The sequence below is a fragment of the Pestalotiopsis fici genome, assembly GCF_000516985.1.
Source record: "Pestalotiopsis fici W106-1 unplaced genomic scaffold PFICI_Scf_5, whole genome shotgun sequence".
NCBI lineage: Eukaryota > Fungi > Ascomycota > Sordariomycetes > Amphisphaeriales > Sporocadaceae > Pestalotiopsis > Pestalotiopsis fici.
Genome location: NW_006917095.1, coordinates 14,073 through 28,831, shown reverse-complemented (window position 1 = coordinate 28,831; position 14,759 = coordinate 14,073). Strand labels below are relative to the sequence as shown.

The 14,759-nt window shown below is 50.7% G+C and overlaps 5 protein-coding genes across 5 annotated transcripts; 4 read left to right on the top strand and 1 right to left on the bottom strand.

Moving 5' to 3' along the window:
- Nucleotides 1-1,550: 1,550 nt before the first annotated feature.
- Nucleotides 1,551-2,280, top strand: PFICI_07328 (Endo-1,4-beta-xylanase B; the record flags this gene model as incomplete). Its single annotated transcript, XM_007835909.1, has 2 exons — nt 1,551-1,822; nt 1,881-2,280. The coding sequence occupies 2 exons, from the start codon at nt 1,551-1,553 to the stop codon at nt 2,278-2,280; spliced, it is 672 nt and encodes a 223-aa protein (XP_007834100.1).
- Nucleotides 2,281-2,439: 159 nt separating this feature from the next.
- Nucleotides 2,440-4,018, bottom strand: PFICI_07327 (uncharacterized protein; the record flags this gene model as incomplete). Its single annotated transcript, XM_007835908.1, has 2 exons — nt 2,440-3,476; nt 3,514-4,018. 2 exons carry the CDS (start codon nt 4,016-4,018, stop codon nt 2,440-2,442), a joined length of 1,542 nt encoding a protein of 513 aa, XP_007834099.1.
- Nucleotides 4,019-5,117: 1,099 nt separating this feature from the next.
- On the top strand, nt 5,118-7,646 carry PFICI_07326 (uncharacterized protein; the record flags this gene model as incomplete). The annotated part of the gene is made up of 1 exon (XM_007835907.1): nt 5,118-7,646. The coding sequence occupies one exon, from the start codon at nt 5,118-5,120 to the stop codon at nt 7,644-7,646; it is 2,529 nt and encodes an 842-aa protein (XP_007834098.1).
- Nucleotides 7,647-8,246: 600 nt separating this feature from the next.
- On the top strand, nt 8,247-9,348 carry PFICI_07325 (uncharacterized protein; the record flags this gene model as incomplete). Its single annotated transcript, XM_007835906.1, has 5 exons — nt 8,247-8,387; nt 8,503-8,841; nt 8,929-9,104; nt 9,188-9,240; nt 9,299-9,348. 5 exons carry the CDS (start codon nt 8,247-8,249, stop codon nt 9,346-9,348), a joined length of 759 nt encoding a protein of 252 aa, XP_007834097.1.
- A 470-nt stretch (nt 9,349-9,818) lies between these two features.
- On the top strand, nt 9,819-10,829 carry PFICI_07324 (uncharacterized protein; the record flags this gene model as incomplete). Its single annotated transcript, XM_007835905.1, has 1 exon — nt 9,819-10,829. The coding sequence occupies one exon, from the start codon at nt 9,819-9,821 to the stop codon at nt 10,827-10,829; it is 1,011 nt and encodes a 336-aa protein (XP_007834096.1).
- Between the last annotated feature and the right edge of the window lie 3,930 nt (nt 10,830-14,759).

The window sequence follows — 14,759 nt, the reverse complement described above, 5'->3', positions numbered from 1 at the left end:
ACTTGAACAATTACTTGGGAGATCAACACAGCTGATCTGGGAGGGGACGCGCTCTTGGTCCATACTGCGGCATGTAGCCTACATGCATAACTTACACGACCTTTGATGATGCCATCTTCAGTGCAGCAGTCCACATTCTTCCGTTCAATGAATTCTGGTGAACAAAGTCATTGCTTGGACTTGAAGTCTCAACACCATGTACGGTAAGGCAGCATCGCCGAGCAGTACCATCTACCATGACACGACTGAGCAAATCAATCTGCTGTCAGCGTTAATCCCATCTTGAAGAACCTAAGACGTCTTTCCGTAAAGTAATCATGAAATGTGCCTTATAATTTTGTTCTGCATATCGGTGGTCCAGACGGAGGTTGCACCCGCATGTATTTGTGGAGTGCAAGCCGAGGCAACAATGTCGAGTTTCCTTGAATGCAAATCTGCCTAGATCTGCGAATCGCATTTTGGTGATCATCCCACCAAAGTCCCGTACGTTCAATCACATGTTCCTCAGCTTTGCAAAGAACAGACTAGACAGTAGTTCCCAAGTTCACTGTCGATCTCTTCGCATTGCCGCCCCGGCATTTCCGAATTTATGCCGTTGAATATATTTTGCTCTTGAAATCACATAGCTTGAGGTTGGGTTACGACGAGTACTGAACGGTACCGATAGAATAGAAAATATCGAGTTTGTGTTTTGATGCTTTTCCATGTTGGTGTCTTTGGCAGAATAAAAACAAAAAAGGAAAAAAGTGGCGATGAATCAAGTGTGTTTGAGTCGGCCCCAATTGAGTCCACTCTGTTAGTATTCCGAGGTTGCCGTAAACGACTTGACCCTTTGGGGAAGAGCGGAGACTCACCAACAACTTCGTCGCATCAATTCAGATGGCGCCAAAACACCACCCCAAATTTCAATTCAATGATCCGAATTTTTGGAAGCGCTTGATTAAATGCCAAGCGCAGTACAAACATGACCTTTGTCGTCGACAAATGAGCATTCAGTCAAAATGAGGGTTACAGACAGGGTGACGGCAGTCCCCATTATGCAGGACGTCGACTGAGCCTCCGTCAATCAATCTGGGGCGGCGGTGCCCCAGATTTTCAACCCCTGACTGCACCAATTCGGCAATGAGACCCCTGCCTCCGGCCTGCATTGGGCATTTGGCCTGGGTTTGCGTGGTCCTGTGTGGACTGAAATTTCCCGTTTCCTCGTGGCGCGAATCCGGATTGATGGGATCTTGACTGCGAATTCCTCCCCGTCCTGCCATCGTACCGGGTTTCTCTACGGACGAGGGTTACATCGCTGACGATTAGTTTCAAACATGGCGTCCAAACTTCGTAAAGATGGAGTCCAGTGCCGGTTAAAGGGAAATACGTACAAAATAGATGCAACCACGCAATGAGAAAGGGGTATGACCATGACATCGTCGTGGTGCCCTGCAATATATAAAAGGATGCGCTCTTCAATGACTAGTTTGGGTTCCTGACAATTTGAGGCTCAAATAACCTTTTACCTTCTCTAACGACGATCCACCTTGAACTCACGGACTGTCAAAATGGTTTCCTTCACCTCGGTCTTGCTCGCGGCTGCTGCCACCTTTTCCAGCGTGTTCGCTGCACCAACTTCACTCGCTGTCCGGGCTCCGGGTGAGCTTGTCGCTAGGACTGCCAGCTCGACCGGCACCAGTGGAGGATACTACTACTCATTCTGGACGGACAATGAGAGCATAGTCACCTATACCAACGGCGATGCTGGCAAATACTCGGTGACCTGGAATGGCTCCGGAAACTTTGTTGGTGGGAAGGGCTGGAGCACTGGAAGCACCCGGTAAGTCATGGACTATATGATCGTTGCGGTAATGCCGTATATACTGACATTAGCTCAGTGCCATCACATTCTCCGGCTCCTACAACCCCAACGGCAACTCATACCTGTCCGTCTATGGCTGGACCACGTCGCCGCTGATTGAGTACTATATTGTCGAGTCGTACGGCACGTACAACCCCTCGACGGGCGCCACCTACAAGGGCCAGGTGACGAGCGACGGTGCAACCTACGATATCTACACGGCCCAGCGCGTCAACGCCCCCTCCATCGAGGGCACAGCCACTTTCACACAGTTCTGGAGTGTTCGCCAGAGCAAGCGCAGCAGCGGCACCGTCACAACTTCCAACCACTTCACTGCTTGGTCCAAGCTGGGCATGACTCTTGGTACACACAACTACCAGATCGTCGCCACCGAGGGCTACTACTCTTCCGGCAGCGCGACCATTACAGTGTCGTAAACTGCTGGACCCTGAGTCAATGGCTCTTGAAAGAATCTCGCTGTTGCTTGACAGAAAGCCGTTTGACGTTCGAATTCAGACTGTATATACTTGATTCAATACTACATATTCAATCTAACGCTTGCATGAATCTTTGGTGATTGAAACAATAGCCAGCCTTTATAGTTTACCATTATTATCGCTCTCATTCAGTAATTTCCAGACATGTAGACCTTCATCCCATCTCTCATCGACATGGACAACATCAGTTTGCCCATCTGGGCGAAGACGTTTGATATCACTCAGTGCTGCGGTGCCCCACTCGACGGCGCCTCCTTGGACAAACTGCGCAAATGCCTTGTTCCATGGTCTCAGGATTTGTTTGTCTTGTTCTGTCAATCCTGGGTACCAGAACCAGATGGCCATGTCAGTCGCATGAGTGACTTCCCACTCAGGAGGGTAGGGAGAGCATGCAGCACGCCATTCGATCCTGTACCGCAAGAGATCAACCCCAGGCTGCAACAGGGGCGCCAGCGTATTGTGGAATCCGCGTTCAAGAAGGTGCACCTGCAAGTCGGCATAAATATGCCCAAATAGGTCCTGCCAGCTTTTGTAGCCACGAGGCAGAGACTTGGATCGCCCGCAATAGTGACGAAGTGTCTTTTGGACCACGATCTCGGGATAATCGGCGCAAAGTCTGACATGAACGCCTTCATACGAGTCTTCGGAGGTCCTCCAGGCCCGGTACAGATTGTGCTCGTCTCGACACTCGCCATTCATCAGTTTGATGCCACGGCTCTTCATTCGTCGGGCGAATTCACCAGAGGTGATGTGCGCAATATGATCTGGACAAATGAAGGAGTCATCTGTTGTCGCACGGAATTCCGTAATTTTCATCTTGGCTTGAACATCAACAATGTCGCGGGCAGGGACACGCCGCAGCCTCTCCAACTTTTCTTGTCCAGACAGCGAGTCGGGGATGCCGAGCACTGACAGCAGCTCATCAAACTGCTTTTGTTGCTCCTCGATCCCTTTCGGTTGGATGCCGGGGCTATTGCTCCACATGATGGCACGCTTTATGATGGCCTGCTCCGGCGGGACGTGGAAAAGCTCGTGGGCAAGTTGTTGAAAAGTACTGTGGGAACCCGCCGAGTACCCTCCAACCGTGATATTGTTCGCATTGCCGCCGAATGCCCCAATGTGCTTGTACGTCCACTCTAGCGCCAGCCTCTGGTCCCAGAAACCCCATATTACCAGATGCTTGGCCGTCAGCGGTGGCTTCCGCTTGCAACTCCTTGCTGGCAAGGAAACCAAACGCATTGAGTCGGTAGCCCGGTTGTACAATAATACCGCGGAACGCCGTTTCGGTCAAGAGAGGCGCAAGGGCTTCGGGCGCCATGTTCGGCGATCCAAACTGCAGAAAGCCGCCATGGATATAAAAGAAAACCGGCCATCCACCGGCGGGCGCCGTTTCGGCAGGAACATAAATGTTTACTCGCAGACAGTCTTCGCCCCAAAGCGATTCATGTCGTGTTCCGAGCCATTCTGGTTGCGGGCAGACGGGTGTCTTGCTGGCATAGACTCCGTCGTAACGGTGGCCTCCGGGTAGAGGCCTGGGGCGCCGAAAGCGCCATTGACCCAGCGGGGGCAGGGCGTACGGAACACCTCCGAAATAGTAGATACTCTTGCCGGAATCCTTTGACCGCACCTCGACACCTTTCAGTGTTCCTAATTCATTGGATTGAACAACGGGTTGCATTATGAGACGAGTTGAGATGGCTTGTTCCTAAAATTCAAATCGGGTGGCTTGTTGGCTCGCTATAATCACTGTTAGGTGCATCCGCCCGAGAATGCATGAACTCAACTCACCTGTGATGCCGAGAATGAAGTGCAGATGACGCGATCTAAGGACTCTGAAGAAATGCGCGCAAACTGCAAAGCAATAAGAAAGATTGCTCAAATCAACCTTGACAAGATGTGCGATTTTGTATAAGGAGTAACTGAAGGCAACTACGCACTAAACTTTGATGTAGTGAGCAAGATGGCTGCAACAAACAATTCACAATAAGGTTTATCTATATCCTGGAAGCGAGAGGTAAAACCTAAAGACATGTCGTAATGTATAATAAACACACTTGCAATGTCCGCTACAGGGACTCTTGTTCTCACCCGTCCAATGTTAAGGAGCTCTTCCTATTAACCCCGCGCCTGTGTTCCGTTGCATAGCGGAGCATAACCGCCTTGGCCCGGGGGGCAGAGGCACTAGAGGCCCAGCAGCAACACGCTGTAAGGTACATTAGGTACTCTGTACCTAGGCCCCCTTATCGATAAGAAATAATTTCTAGGTCAAACTAAAGTCTCAGCGAGGGAGTCACAGATATTTGCAATTAACCAACGACAAGACATATGATCGTGACTGTGCCGATCGAGCGCGGCCATGTCACAAGCCCTTTGAGTCACCCGGCCGGCCCTTTTACAGCTTCATGCATAGCCGCAGATTTCTCTACAGATTCGCGAGCTGGTCTCCACCTACCAAGGTCCAGTTGCCCCTCCTAAAAGCAGCACACGGTCTTTCTGCCCCAGTGTCAACATTACGACGACAACCCGCGACAAGACGTTCGCCCAAGTCGAAATCACCCTTTGCAGGCACGGTAGTACCTGGCGATATCGTTCATGAGAAAGGAGAATCCAGTGAGAATCTCGCTATCGTACCGGCACCTGCGTGGACTCGAAGGAAGCGGCATACCGTGAAAGGTCGTGCTGTTCCCGGTAATCCCTGGTTCTTCCTCCTCCACAAGCCTAAGAATACGGCGCCCACAGCGGACGAGCAAGCAGCGGCAAAAGGATTCGCCAGCAAGATGTTGAGCTACATTCAAATTGTCACGACGCCGACGGCCGATACGCCCGGAACCTGTCTGATCCTCCACTTCGACACCCAGCGCTATGTCTTTGGCAATATTTCCGAGGGCACCCAACGTGCCATGGTCCAGCGCAAAGTCGCGCTTAGCAAGACAGGAGATGTTTTCATGACTGGTCAGGTTAATTGGCATAACGCGGGAGGCATGCTAGGCATGATCCTGACCCTGGCCGACGTCCTTGCTACGCAAAAGGAGGAGAGAACTAAGAAGGGTGTGCCCGAGCCTGACAATGGCACACTGACGAATCTGCGACTCCATGGCGGAAAGAATCTTACACAATTTCTCACCACCGCGAGGCGCTTCATATTCCGGAAGGGCATGCCTCTACGCCCAAACGAGATCAGGAACGACCCTCGAGCATCGAACCCGGGCGCGAACCCCGACTGGCAAGATAGCAATATCAAGGTCTGGCATATGCCGGTTGAAGCGGAAGGCGTGCAATCAATAGCATCATCGAGAAAGAGAAGCCACGAAGAGATGGTCCACGAGGACACCGCCCCAGCACCGACGCAGCAACACCCCTCCGCCGAAGAAACCAACCAGAAAGCCCTCTCGGAGATTGTGACACAAATGTTTGATTCCAATTGGAAGCTCGATGCGTTAGTCGAAACTACTTTGCACCAAGCAAGGTTGCCAGCTAAACTCTTTGTCCGGAACGCAAAGGGGCACATCCAAGTCTACAAGGGACCGCTGCCAGGACAAGCCGAAAATGTGCCCGATATTCCTGTCCTGGTGCGCCAGCCATGGCCTGCTGCGATGATCCCGAATCTTCCACCTACGACACCTTCAAGACAATCAATGTCCTATATTGTCAAGAGTCATGACCAAAGAGGTAAATTCAATGTCAAGGAGGCACAAAAGTATGCCATTCAAAAGGTTGACTATAAGGTACTCGTTGCCGGTGGCACCGTGACTGCTAGCGATGGAGTTGTTGTCACCCCGGAAATGGTTCTGGGAGAGACTGTCAAGGGACTTGGTTTTGCCGTACTGGATGTCCCAGAAGTGGCCTTTATTGAGCCGTTCATCAAACGGCCCGAATGGTCAAATGAGGAAATACTTGGTGGGATCAATGTCTTCTTTTGGATCATTGGACCTGGACTTATCGACGATCCCCGCCTGCAAGCCTTTATGCAAAAGATGAGCTCTGTCAAGCACATCATCTGCTCTGGCGACTCTTCTCCCAACATGTTGGCCCTTGAATCAGCCGCCGCTCAAACATACAAACTGCATCAGATCGACCCAGAAAGATTTCCCCTCCCCCATTTCAGTAATGTTGAAACCCTGTCAAAATCACCGGCGGAATCGTTGCCTAGTCCTCTGGAGACTGGTAGGACTGGGAAGACTATTCAACTTTCTCCCCGCTATCTTCACCAAGACGACAAAATTATTCAATTTCCCGACATTCCCGCTCTTGCGAAGAAAAAGGAAGTGCCAGAGTCTGAGCTACTCCCTCTCATAGAAACAGCAAGACAAAAATGTAGCAATCCCGAGTTTCTGGCCATGATCGAGCAAGTCGAGTCCGACATCCCGAATCGCGACGCAGAGGTCATTACCTTGGGTACCGGTTCTGCGCTTCCGTCAAAGTACCGCAATGTTTCGGCCACCTTGGTCAGGGTTCCGGGCTACGGTAACTACCTGTTTGACGCCGGAGAGAACACAATGGGACAACTTCGACGTACGTTTGGCGATGAACTCCCTTCAGTCATCCGTGACCTGAAGGTAATTTGGATTAGTCATCTCCACGCAGATCACCATCTTGGTACTGCCAGTGTCATTAAGACTTGGCACAATGAGACACGAGAGTCAAACCCTATGGCGAAGCTCCATGTCGCCTCTCATGTCCACATGATCGACTGGATCCGCGAGTATTCTCAAATCGAAGATATCGGTTACGATCGCCTCACGTTCACATCGATAAAGCAGTTTGACGCAAAGACGAGAATATGCGAGACTGGGCGTATGACAGCGGACCAACAACAAGCATATGGACTGGAGAAGATCGATGCATGCTATGTTGACCACTGCCACGGCGCGCTTGCAACCGTCTTCACTTGGCCATCTGGGTTGAAGATTGCATATTCTGGTGACTGCCGACCAAGCGATGCCTTTGTCCAAATAGGACAGGGCGTGACTCTGCTCATCCACGAGAGCACTTTCGACGACGAACTTAGAGGGGACGCCATTGCAAAGAAGCACTCTACCATGTCCGAAGCCATTGGCGTAGGCAGGAGAATGGGTGCAAGAAGAATTATGCTGACGCACTTCTCACAACGTTACCAAAAGATCTCTGCCCTCGATGAGACCATGGAGATCAAGGTCGATGGGGAAGTCAATGCTCGTGAGAAGGCCAAGTTGGATGAGGTCATCTTGGCCGCATTTGACTATATGCGCGTCAAACTGGGAGATTTTAGAAAGGCACAGGCATTCCTGCCAAGCATCCAGAGGTTACTAGATGATGCTGAGGAGTAGCGGAACAAACTTCAGCGGATCTAATCCTGCAATTATAGATGGTGGATCATTGTCTTGAAAGGAAGAACAAAATCCAATCAAAAGTATATACAACATTGATCAGCTGTAATTTACCCCAAAATCTGCCACCTTCCTATACGCCGGCTAAGTGATGTTGAACAAAATGCCGAACAGTGTCACGGTACCTTGAATACGACAAAAGAGCGGAGAACCGCAGAATGTGACCCAAACCGTTGCCTTGATTGGTGCGCTTTCCATGACATGTTTTATGGCAAGTTGCATCATGTTGAATAGTTTCTTGGCTCATTGACTTTGGAACATATGACTGTTTCCGCTGGGATGGAGGATTCCAAATTCGGCAAAGCAGAATGATAATACCTGTAATTATTATAAATGGGCGATGGTGTATTTCGCAACCTCATTACAACCACTTGTACGCGTAGCATAGTAACATGAAAATACTATGTATCGATCGAAAGCAGTCCATTGAAACGATTAAAATCTCCCTTGGTTCTACAAGGTCATCCTTGGAGGCTATCTATCGTTCACTAGAAGGACTTGTACATATGAGCTCTCGGAATTGAGACTTGGCCAACCAAGATGCGATATCTCTTGATCTCTTCCCTATTTATTGTTTTGATATCTTCGCCATGGCCGGCTCGTGCAGTCCGAACGATGATTCCAAAGACGTCGTTCAACTCCCAAGCCGACTTTGATGCCGACTGGGATTACCTCTACCCGGTGAGTGCCTAATGGCATATGCCTTCCAAAAGAACCCCCGCGCCAAGGCAGGTGCCGGTTCCATGTCATCTTATTCAAAGTCACCGACAGCTAACATGAAGACTTTCTTTTCCAGTGGGGCAGCGACCACAACGGCGGCGCGCGAATGGCCAAGTCCCAGGTCTCGTTTGGGTCAGGCCAGCTCACACTGACGGCGAAAAAGGTGAGCGGGCAGCCAGACGCGAGCCACGGCGGCAAGGCCATTGCCATCCACTACCTGAGCGGTGCCATTCACGCGCGGGAGCACTTCAACGTGTCGCGGGGCGGAGGATACGACTTTGCCGGCGAGTTCCGCGCCACCACGACCAAGGGCACCTGGCCGGCCTTTTGGCTTACTGCAGTCGACGGGTGGCCGCCCGAGATTGACATGGCCGAGTGGAAGGGGAGCGGCAAGATTAGCTTCAACACGTTCAATGTGGGTTTTCTTTCTAAGGACCGCGTTCCATTTCTCGACTATAGGCTGGTTCCTGGGCTGACGAAGTCCCTGCGTGCAAAAAATTAGACGTCGAGCGTATTGAGTTGGAAGGATGTCACCTACCCGAGCCCCGGCGATTGGCACTCGATCAAATGCGAACTGCGCGACATTAACCAAAAGGACGTCCAAGTCAAATTCTACATGGACGGCGTGCTCCAGGCGACACAGGTCGGTGGTGGTTTCTTTGGGAAGCCAATGTATCTGTGAGTACCTCGCCTAGTATTTCGTAGTTCACCATGAAATAGCAATTTTCACAATGAACACTACTGACAGTCGTGTTTTTTAGTATTATCAATTTGCAAATGGAAGGGTCCTCCGGGTCGCCTGGCCCGACGAGTGGTGAGCTTTCTATTCCAAGACACTTCTAATCAAAATGTAGCACTAATAATCAGCTCAGATACATTGTACCAAGTGCGCAACCTCGAGGTCCTCACTTACAATCCGTAGGGCGGGCCAATAAGCACCAAATTGAGGCTGGTAACACTTGGGTCAAGAACATCGATGCATCAAGAACCAACACAATTAGTGTTTAAAAGAAAACATGAGCCCAATATCCTATTTAAATTGTTGTTGAAGGTAGTGGCAGATTTAGCTGTAGTATAATCAAGCAGCCAAGAACTTCGCTACTGTCCCTGCATGCCTAAAGCTCATAGTGCGCATGGGCATGGGCAATCGCTGGTCCATTACATCATGATTCCACTTACCGAGATGCCGAACCGGACCGCCGCCATATTGCTGAAGCTAGTAGCGCAACTCTAGCGAAATATACCGGCAGTCCCTGGCAACGACTCTTTTAGTTATGTGATGTTTCCATATTAGTCATTCTATACTAAGCAATGATGATCCGGACTGGCGGATCTCTTCTTGATCCGCATTCTTTGACATATTTCTAATCAATTCCTTCCAAACCGCAGCTGATGCCGATCCACAAGTCTTCCGCTATCCGCCTCCTTCAGAGCTCAACTGCCAGAGCCCCGCCGCTGAACGTCCTCACGACCCCTCTACCGCCCCTCATTTCGCACCGCATCGCAGCCAAACTCCAAGCCAGCACCATGTCTGTGTCGACGGCCTCCGAGGCCGAGATCAAGCGCAACCCGCACCCCGACTTCAAAAAGGTCGAGGCCTCGCGCCCCGACTGGGACACGAATGCCTCGTTCCACTACACCAAGACGGCCGAGCCCGAGTGGAAGTTTGGCGGCGGCGCCAACAAGCTGCACGATGGCGCAAACGCAAAGCACGTCAACATTGACCCGTACGAGCCCGGTCGCCCGGCGCCCTTCAACTACAAGCTGCTCATTTCGAGCATCGTGCCGCGCCCGATTGGATTCGTGAGCACCACCAGCCCCGACGGCACCGTCTCGAATCTGGCGCCGTTTAGCTACTTCAACATGGTGAACCACGACCCGCCGCTGTTTGTGCTCGGGTTCGCCAGCGGCATTGAGCGGCCCAAGGACACGCTCAAGAACCTGCTCGAGAGCAAAGAGTGCACCGTCAACATCATCAGCGAAGGGTTTGTCGAGGCGGCCAACGCGACCAGCGTCGACGCCCCCTACGGCGCCAGCGAGTGGGACGTGAGCGGGCTGACCCCCGTGCGGGACTGCCGCGACGTCAAGGCCGCCCGCGTCGGCGAGGCCGTCTTCTCCGTCGAGTGCCGCCTTGAGAGCGTGCGCGAGTTCGAGAGCCGCGCCACGCCCGGCAAGAAGACGGGCTGCCTGGTCGTGCTCGAGGGCACAAACTTTTGGGTCCGCGAGGACGCCGTCAATGAGGAGCGCAACCTGGTCGACCCCTCCATCCTGCGGCCCATTAGCAGGCTCGGCGGCATTACATATGGCAGACTGACCGAGGCCATGGAGATTCCACGGCCCGTGTTTGAAAAGGACGTAGGCGGACAGGAGGGATACGAGAAACTCAAGAAGGCTCAGCAGTAGACTGTGAATGTCCGAAGAATACGATTAGATATAGATTCGCCTCCAGGCAAGGTGGCTATGACTACGACTTAGATGATAAGACAATTTCGATGGCCCTGCGCACTCTCACATAAACATATATGCGGATAGACACAGCTGAGTACCTATTTGCAATTGGCTCAAAACACGGCCAAGCAAGCCGTTGGTCTTGAGCTAACATCCATTAATACTTGGAAGTCACATAGGTACTTTTGGTATACCGGACATGAATAATGCCGGCTCTTGACCGTAGGGCGAATAAGAGTGCCGAGTGTTCAATTGTGTGCGACATCCCATCAAGCTTTTTCTCCAAGCAAGGGGAAGATGAATTATCCATGTTTCCCTTTGAAATACCAATGACGGTATACTAGATCATGGAAGCGCAACACTCTAAGCCTTTGCAGGTTTGATTGCCCGGATCACGGCCGAGTTTGTGCCCAATCTGTGACCACGTGGAATGGGCTGACTTTATAAGCTAGTATTCAGACTTGTGGCTTGACCAGGCTTTTTGGTGGTGGGCTGATGTGAAAGAGGTAGAAGAGGGCAACTCAATGACTTATTCCGTTGCTGAAATCCTCGGGGAAATTATCTCGGCTGTATCCATTGAGATCGACCTCATTTCTCATACGCTTCTAGGTATACCAGAATGTTGTCACGACTTGAAGGTTTAGAAAACACATTTTCTTTTCTTTCTATATCCACATATGAGTAATGTAGACTGGGGCAATCTCCGCGCACATCGCCCGTGAACACTGTCCAGTGTCGCGATCAGGTCGCGATGTAAGAACTCCTACAGGGCTATCTTCGATAAGAACTCTATTCGGATTGGAAATAAGAGCTTCATGACTCAAACTAGAACCACCACTGGTAGACACTATCGCACAAGAAGAATATCGTGTAGCGCTTGACGGCCGTGATCGGGTGCTCCGTGAGGCTTTATAACTCAGGCTTGATGTGCAAAAGGTTCCTCTAGATGCAATTGAATCTCTTCTTTGGCCATCTCAATACATTAAAGTTCAGCCCGGTTATACTTGCCTTGCTAGCGTGATGATACGATTCTACTCCCGCTAGAGAGCTCGCCTATATCCCTAGCCGTGAAGAAGAGCAATAGCTTCCCAGTGTGCCGGATCCGTCGACGGCATCGCGCTTTGTGGCAGGAAACGGTCGACCTGATGGCTTCGAAAACCTGCCACCGCGCTGCCTTCACTGACTTGATCTCAAGAACCATTGTGCTACTAATCATGATAGGTTCATCTGCATTAATCTTGGGATGTAGCGCTGAAGCCAAAGGCATAGTCTTGGCCTATGGCCAATTCGCGCCCGAAAGGGAGCAGCCGGATCTGCAAATAGTGCCCTTTCCGGGCAATGAGAATCGTCGGATCAGGCGCCATGTCAGCTCAATCTGCCGCGACGGTCGCCAGAGACACCTCTTTTAGATGCTGCACTAAGCGGACCGGACGTGCTCTAACGCCGCCACATCTGCTGCACCCATATGGATACTGAGATTCAGCTCTGCCATTAGCCAATCCCCAGGACAGAATATCTGGCTCAGGTACAGCCCTATCATCTTTGTCCAGTCGCAGGTTCATGTGTTATGCAAAGCAAGTAACCGAATTTGTCAATGGACGCACTCGGACCTCCATTCCGGGCGATCCATTAGTGAATGAGCCAATTTAGGTTTCCGACTTGTTTCCCACCATCAAGCACAAAGATCGTACCAGGCGTCTTACAAGGCGTAGGGCCGGACTGGGAACTGAAGCCTTCAACTCCTTGACCCGACATCCCGCCGGCGTTTGGTGCCCATGTACTCGCCTAGTGTTCATGTTTTTGAGTGACCTTGAAACATCGTCCGATTGTGTTATAAACATGATTGCGTGCCTTGATCCCACCACTGTTCCTCGTAAATCAGTCACTCTTTTATTCTTGGCGCTTGGTATAGTGAAGTCGGCTGAGCAGTCCTGGTACTTGGTATCGACATCGAGATGAGGTTCTTGGCATGTGCAGCTGTACTGCTGCATAGCATAGTCGTCGTGGGCGCCGCATCAAGCGCTACATCCTCATCGTCGACAGCAGTTCCCGCTTGCGGTGTAAGTTGTTATATATCCCAGATTTCAACAGTTAATTTGGAGAAGGCGACTGACTTCAGGGCTTTTTACTATAGTTGCAATGCATTCAGTCGGTGGCCCTTGACTCGATATGCGGCTTCAACATTACGTGTATCTGCGCAAACGACGATATCCAAAACGAGATCAAAACATGTGTCGCATCCAGTTGCACAATAAGGGAGGCACTCGGTAAGTGCTGAACGTTTTCTATTCCTTTCCCTTGCCTTCGTTGAAATCCAGTGACCCGGCGACTTTCAAGTCTGACATGGATATACGACAGAATCCGAGAAATACGCATATGATACATGTGGAGTCGTTGGTGAGGATCGGACGGGGTTAATATGGAGCATATCAGTAGCCTTCTTTGCGGTTGCTGTCGTCGCTTTCGGGCTCCGGTGTCTGGAAAGGATACGATCGCGCATGTGGGGCGCCGATGACTGGGCCTTGACTCTGGTGACAATCATGATGGTGCCCATCACGACCTTTATGATTCTCCTATCGCAGGCTGGACTCGGGCTGGATGCATGGAATATCTCTGGCGATGACATTGAGAGAGTTTTGTTCGTAAGTCTGTCCGTGTTCATTCGCTTCCAACATAGTCTGCACTCAACTAAGACACTGATACGTCGCTTTTATTCCACAGCTCTTTTTCTTCGAGGAGGTTTTTTATCCTTGTGCTCTGGCACTCATCAAGATTTCCATCTTGTTGTTTTATCTGCGCGTATTCCCTAAGCGCTTGATTCGCATCCTTGTGTACATCCTGATACTGTTGAACATCGGCTATGCAGCAGCATTCAGCATTGCTCTAATTTTTCAATGCAACCCCATTCGCGGTGCCTGGGAAGCCTGGGACGGGCAACATCCCGCCACCTGCCTCGACACGAATTCCATGGGGTTCGCCGCAGCCGGTGTGAATATTGTACTCGATGTCGCTACCTTGACACTGCCACTCCACGACGTAACAAAACTTCGCATGGGGTTGAGGAAAAAGATTCAGGTCCTTGCCATGTTTGCAGTTGGTTTCTTGTAAGTCACTGGGTGCTCCAACAAACACCGACACGACACTAACTTGATGACTACCTCAGTGTTACACTAATTAGCATACTGCGTTTAAAATCATTAATCGAGTTCGGCTCCACCAAAAACCCTACTCGTGAGTCAATCTTTCCATGATGTAGTATACGCTTTTGTGGATTCAGTGTTTATTTGAAGGGAAATCATGAAGCTGACATCGAGTTGTAATCACAGAGGACTATGTCGAAGCTGCGTATTGGTCCATGATTGAGCTCTGCGTCGGAATACTATGCGCCAGCATGCCCGCCATCCGGGCTCTGTTGGTGCAAGCCCTCCCCGCCGTCTTTGGCTCACAGATATATGGCAGTGGCATCGCCTCCCATCCGACCAAGAGCGATCGATACGGAATCAGCCGTGGTGACAAAGCCAAGCCGCTTAGTAGTACGGACGCCAGCTCCAAGAACATCATGATCAAGAACGAGTGGGTCGTTGTTGGTGACCGCAACAGCAATGGGAGCGATGTTGAGCTGGTAGCCTTGGAATCGAAAGTTTTGTCCAAATCGGCGGCTTCTGATCTCATGGCAGATCCACAGTCCATGCAAGAAACGGAACGGTGGAGAGATAAAAGTGCAGGCAGCAGAAACCTATCTTCAAAATGGTCCATGTAATGTCATCAATCAAGAATTTATATTGTTGTATAAACTCCTTTTATTTAATCTACGAAAAACATCTGCACTTCTGTAATTAATGAAGTTCCATTCCATTGTCAACCGTGCATTCCTTATATCACACG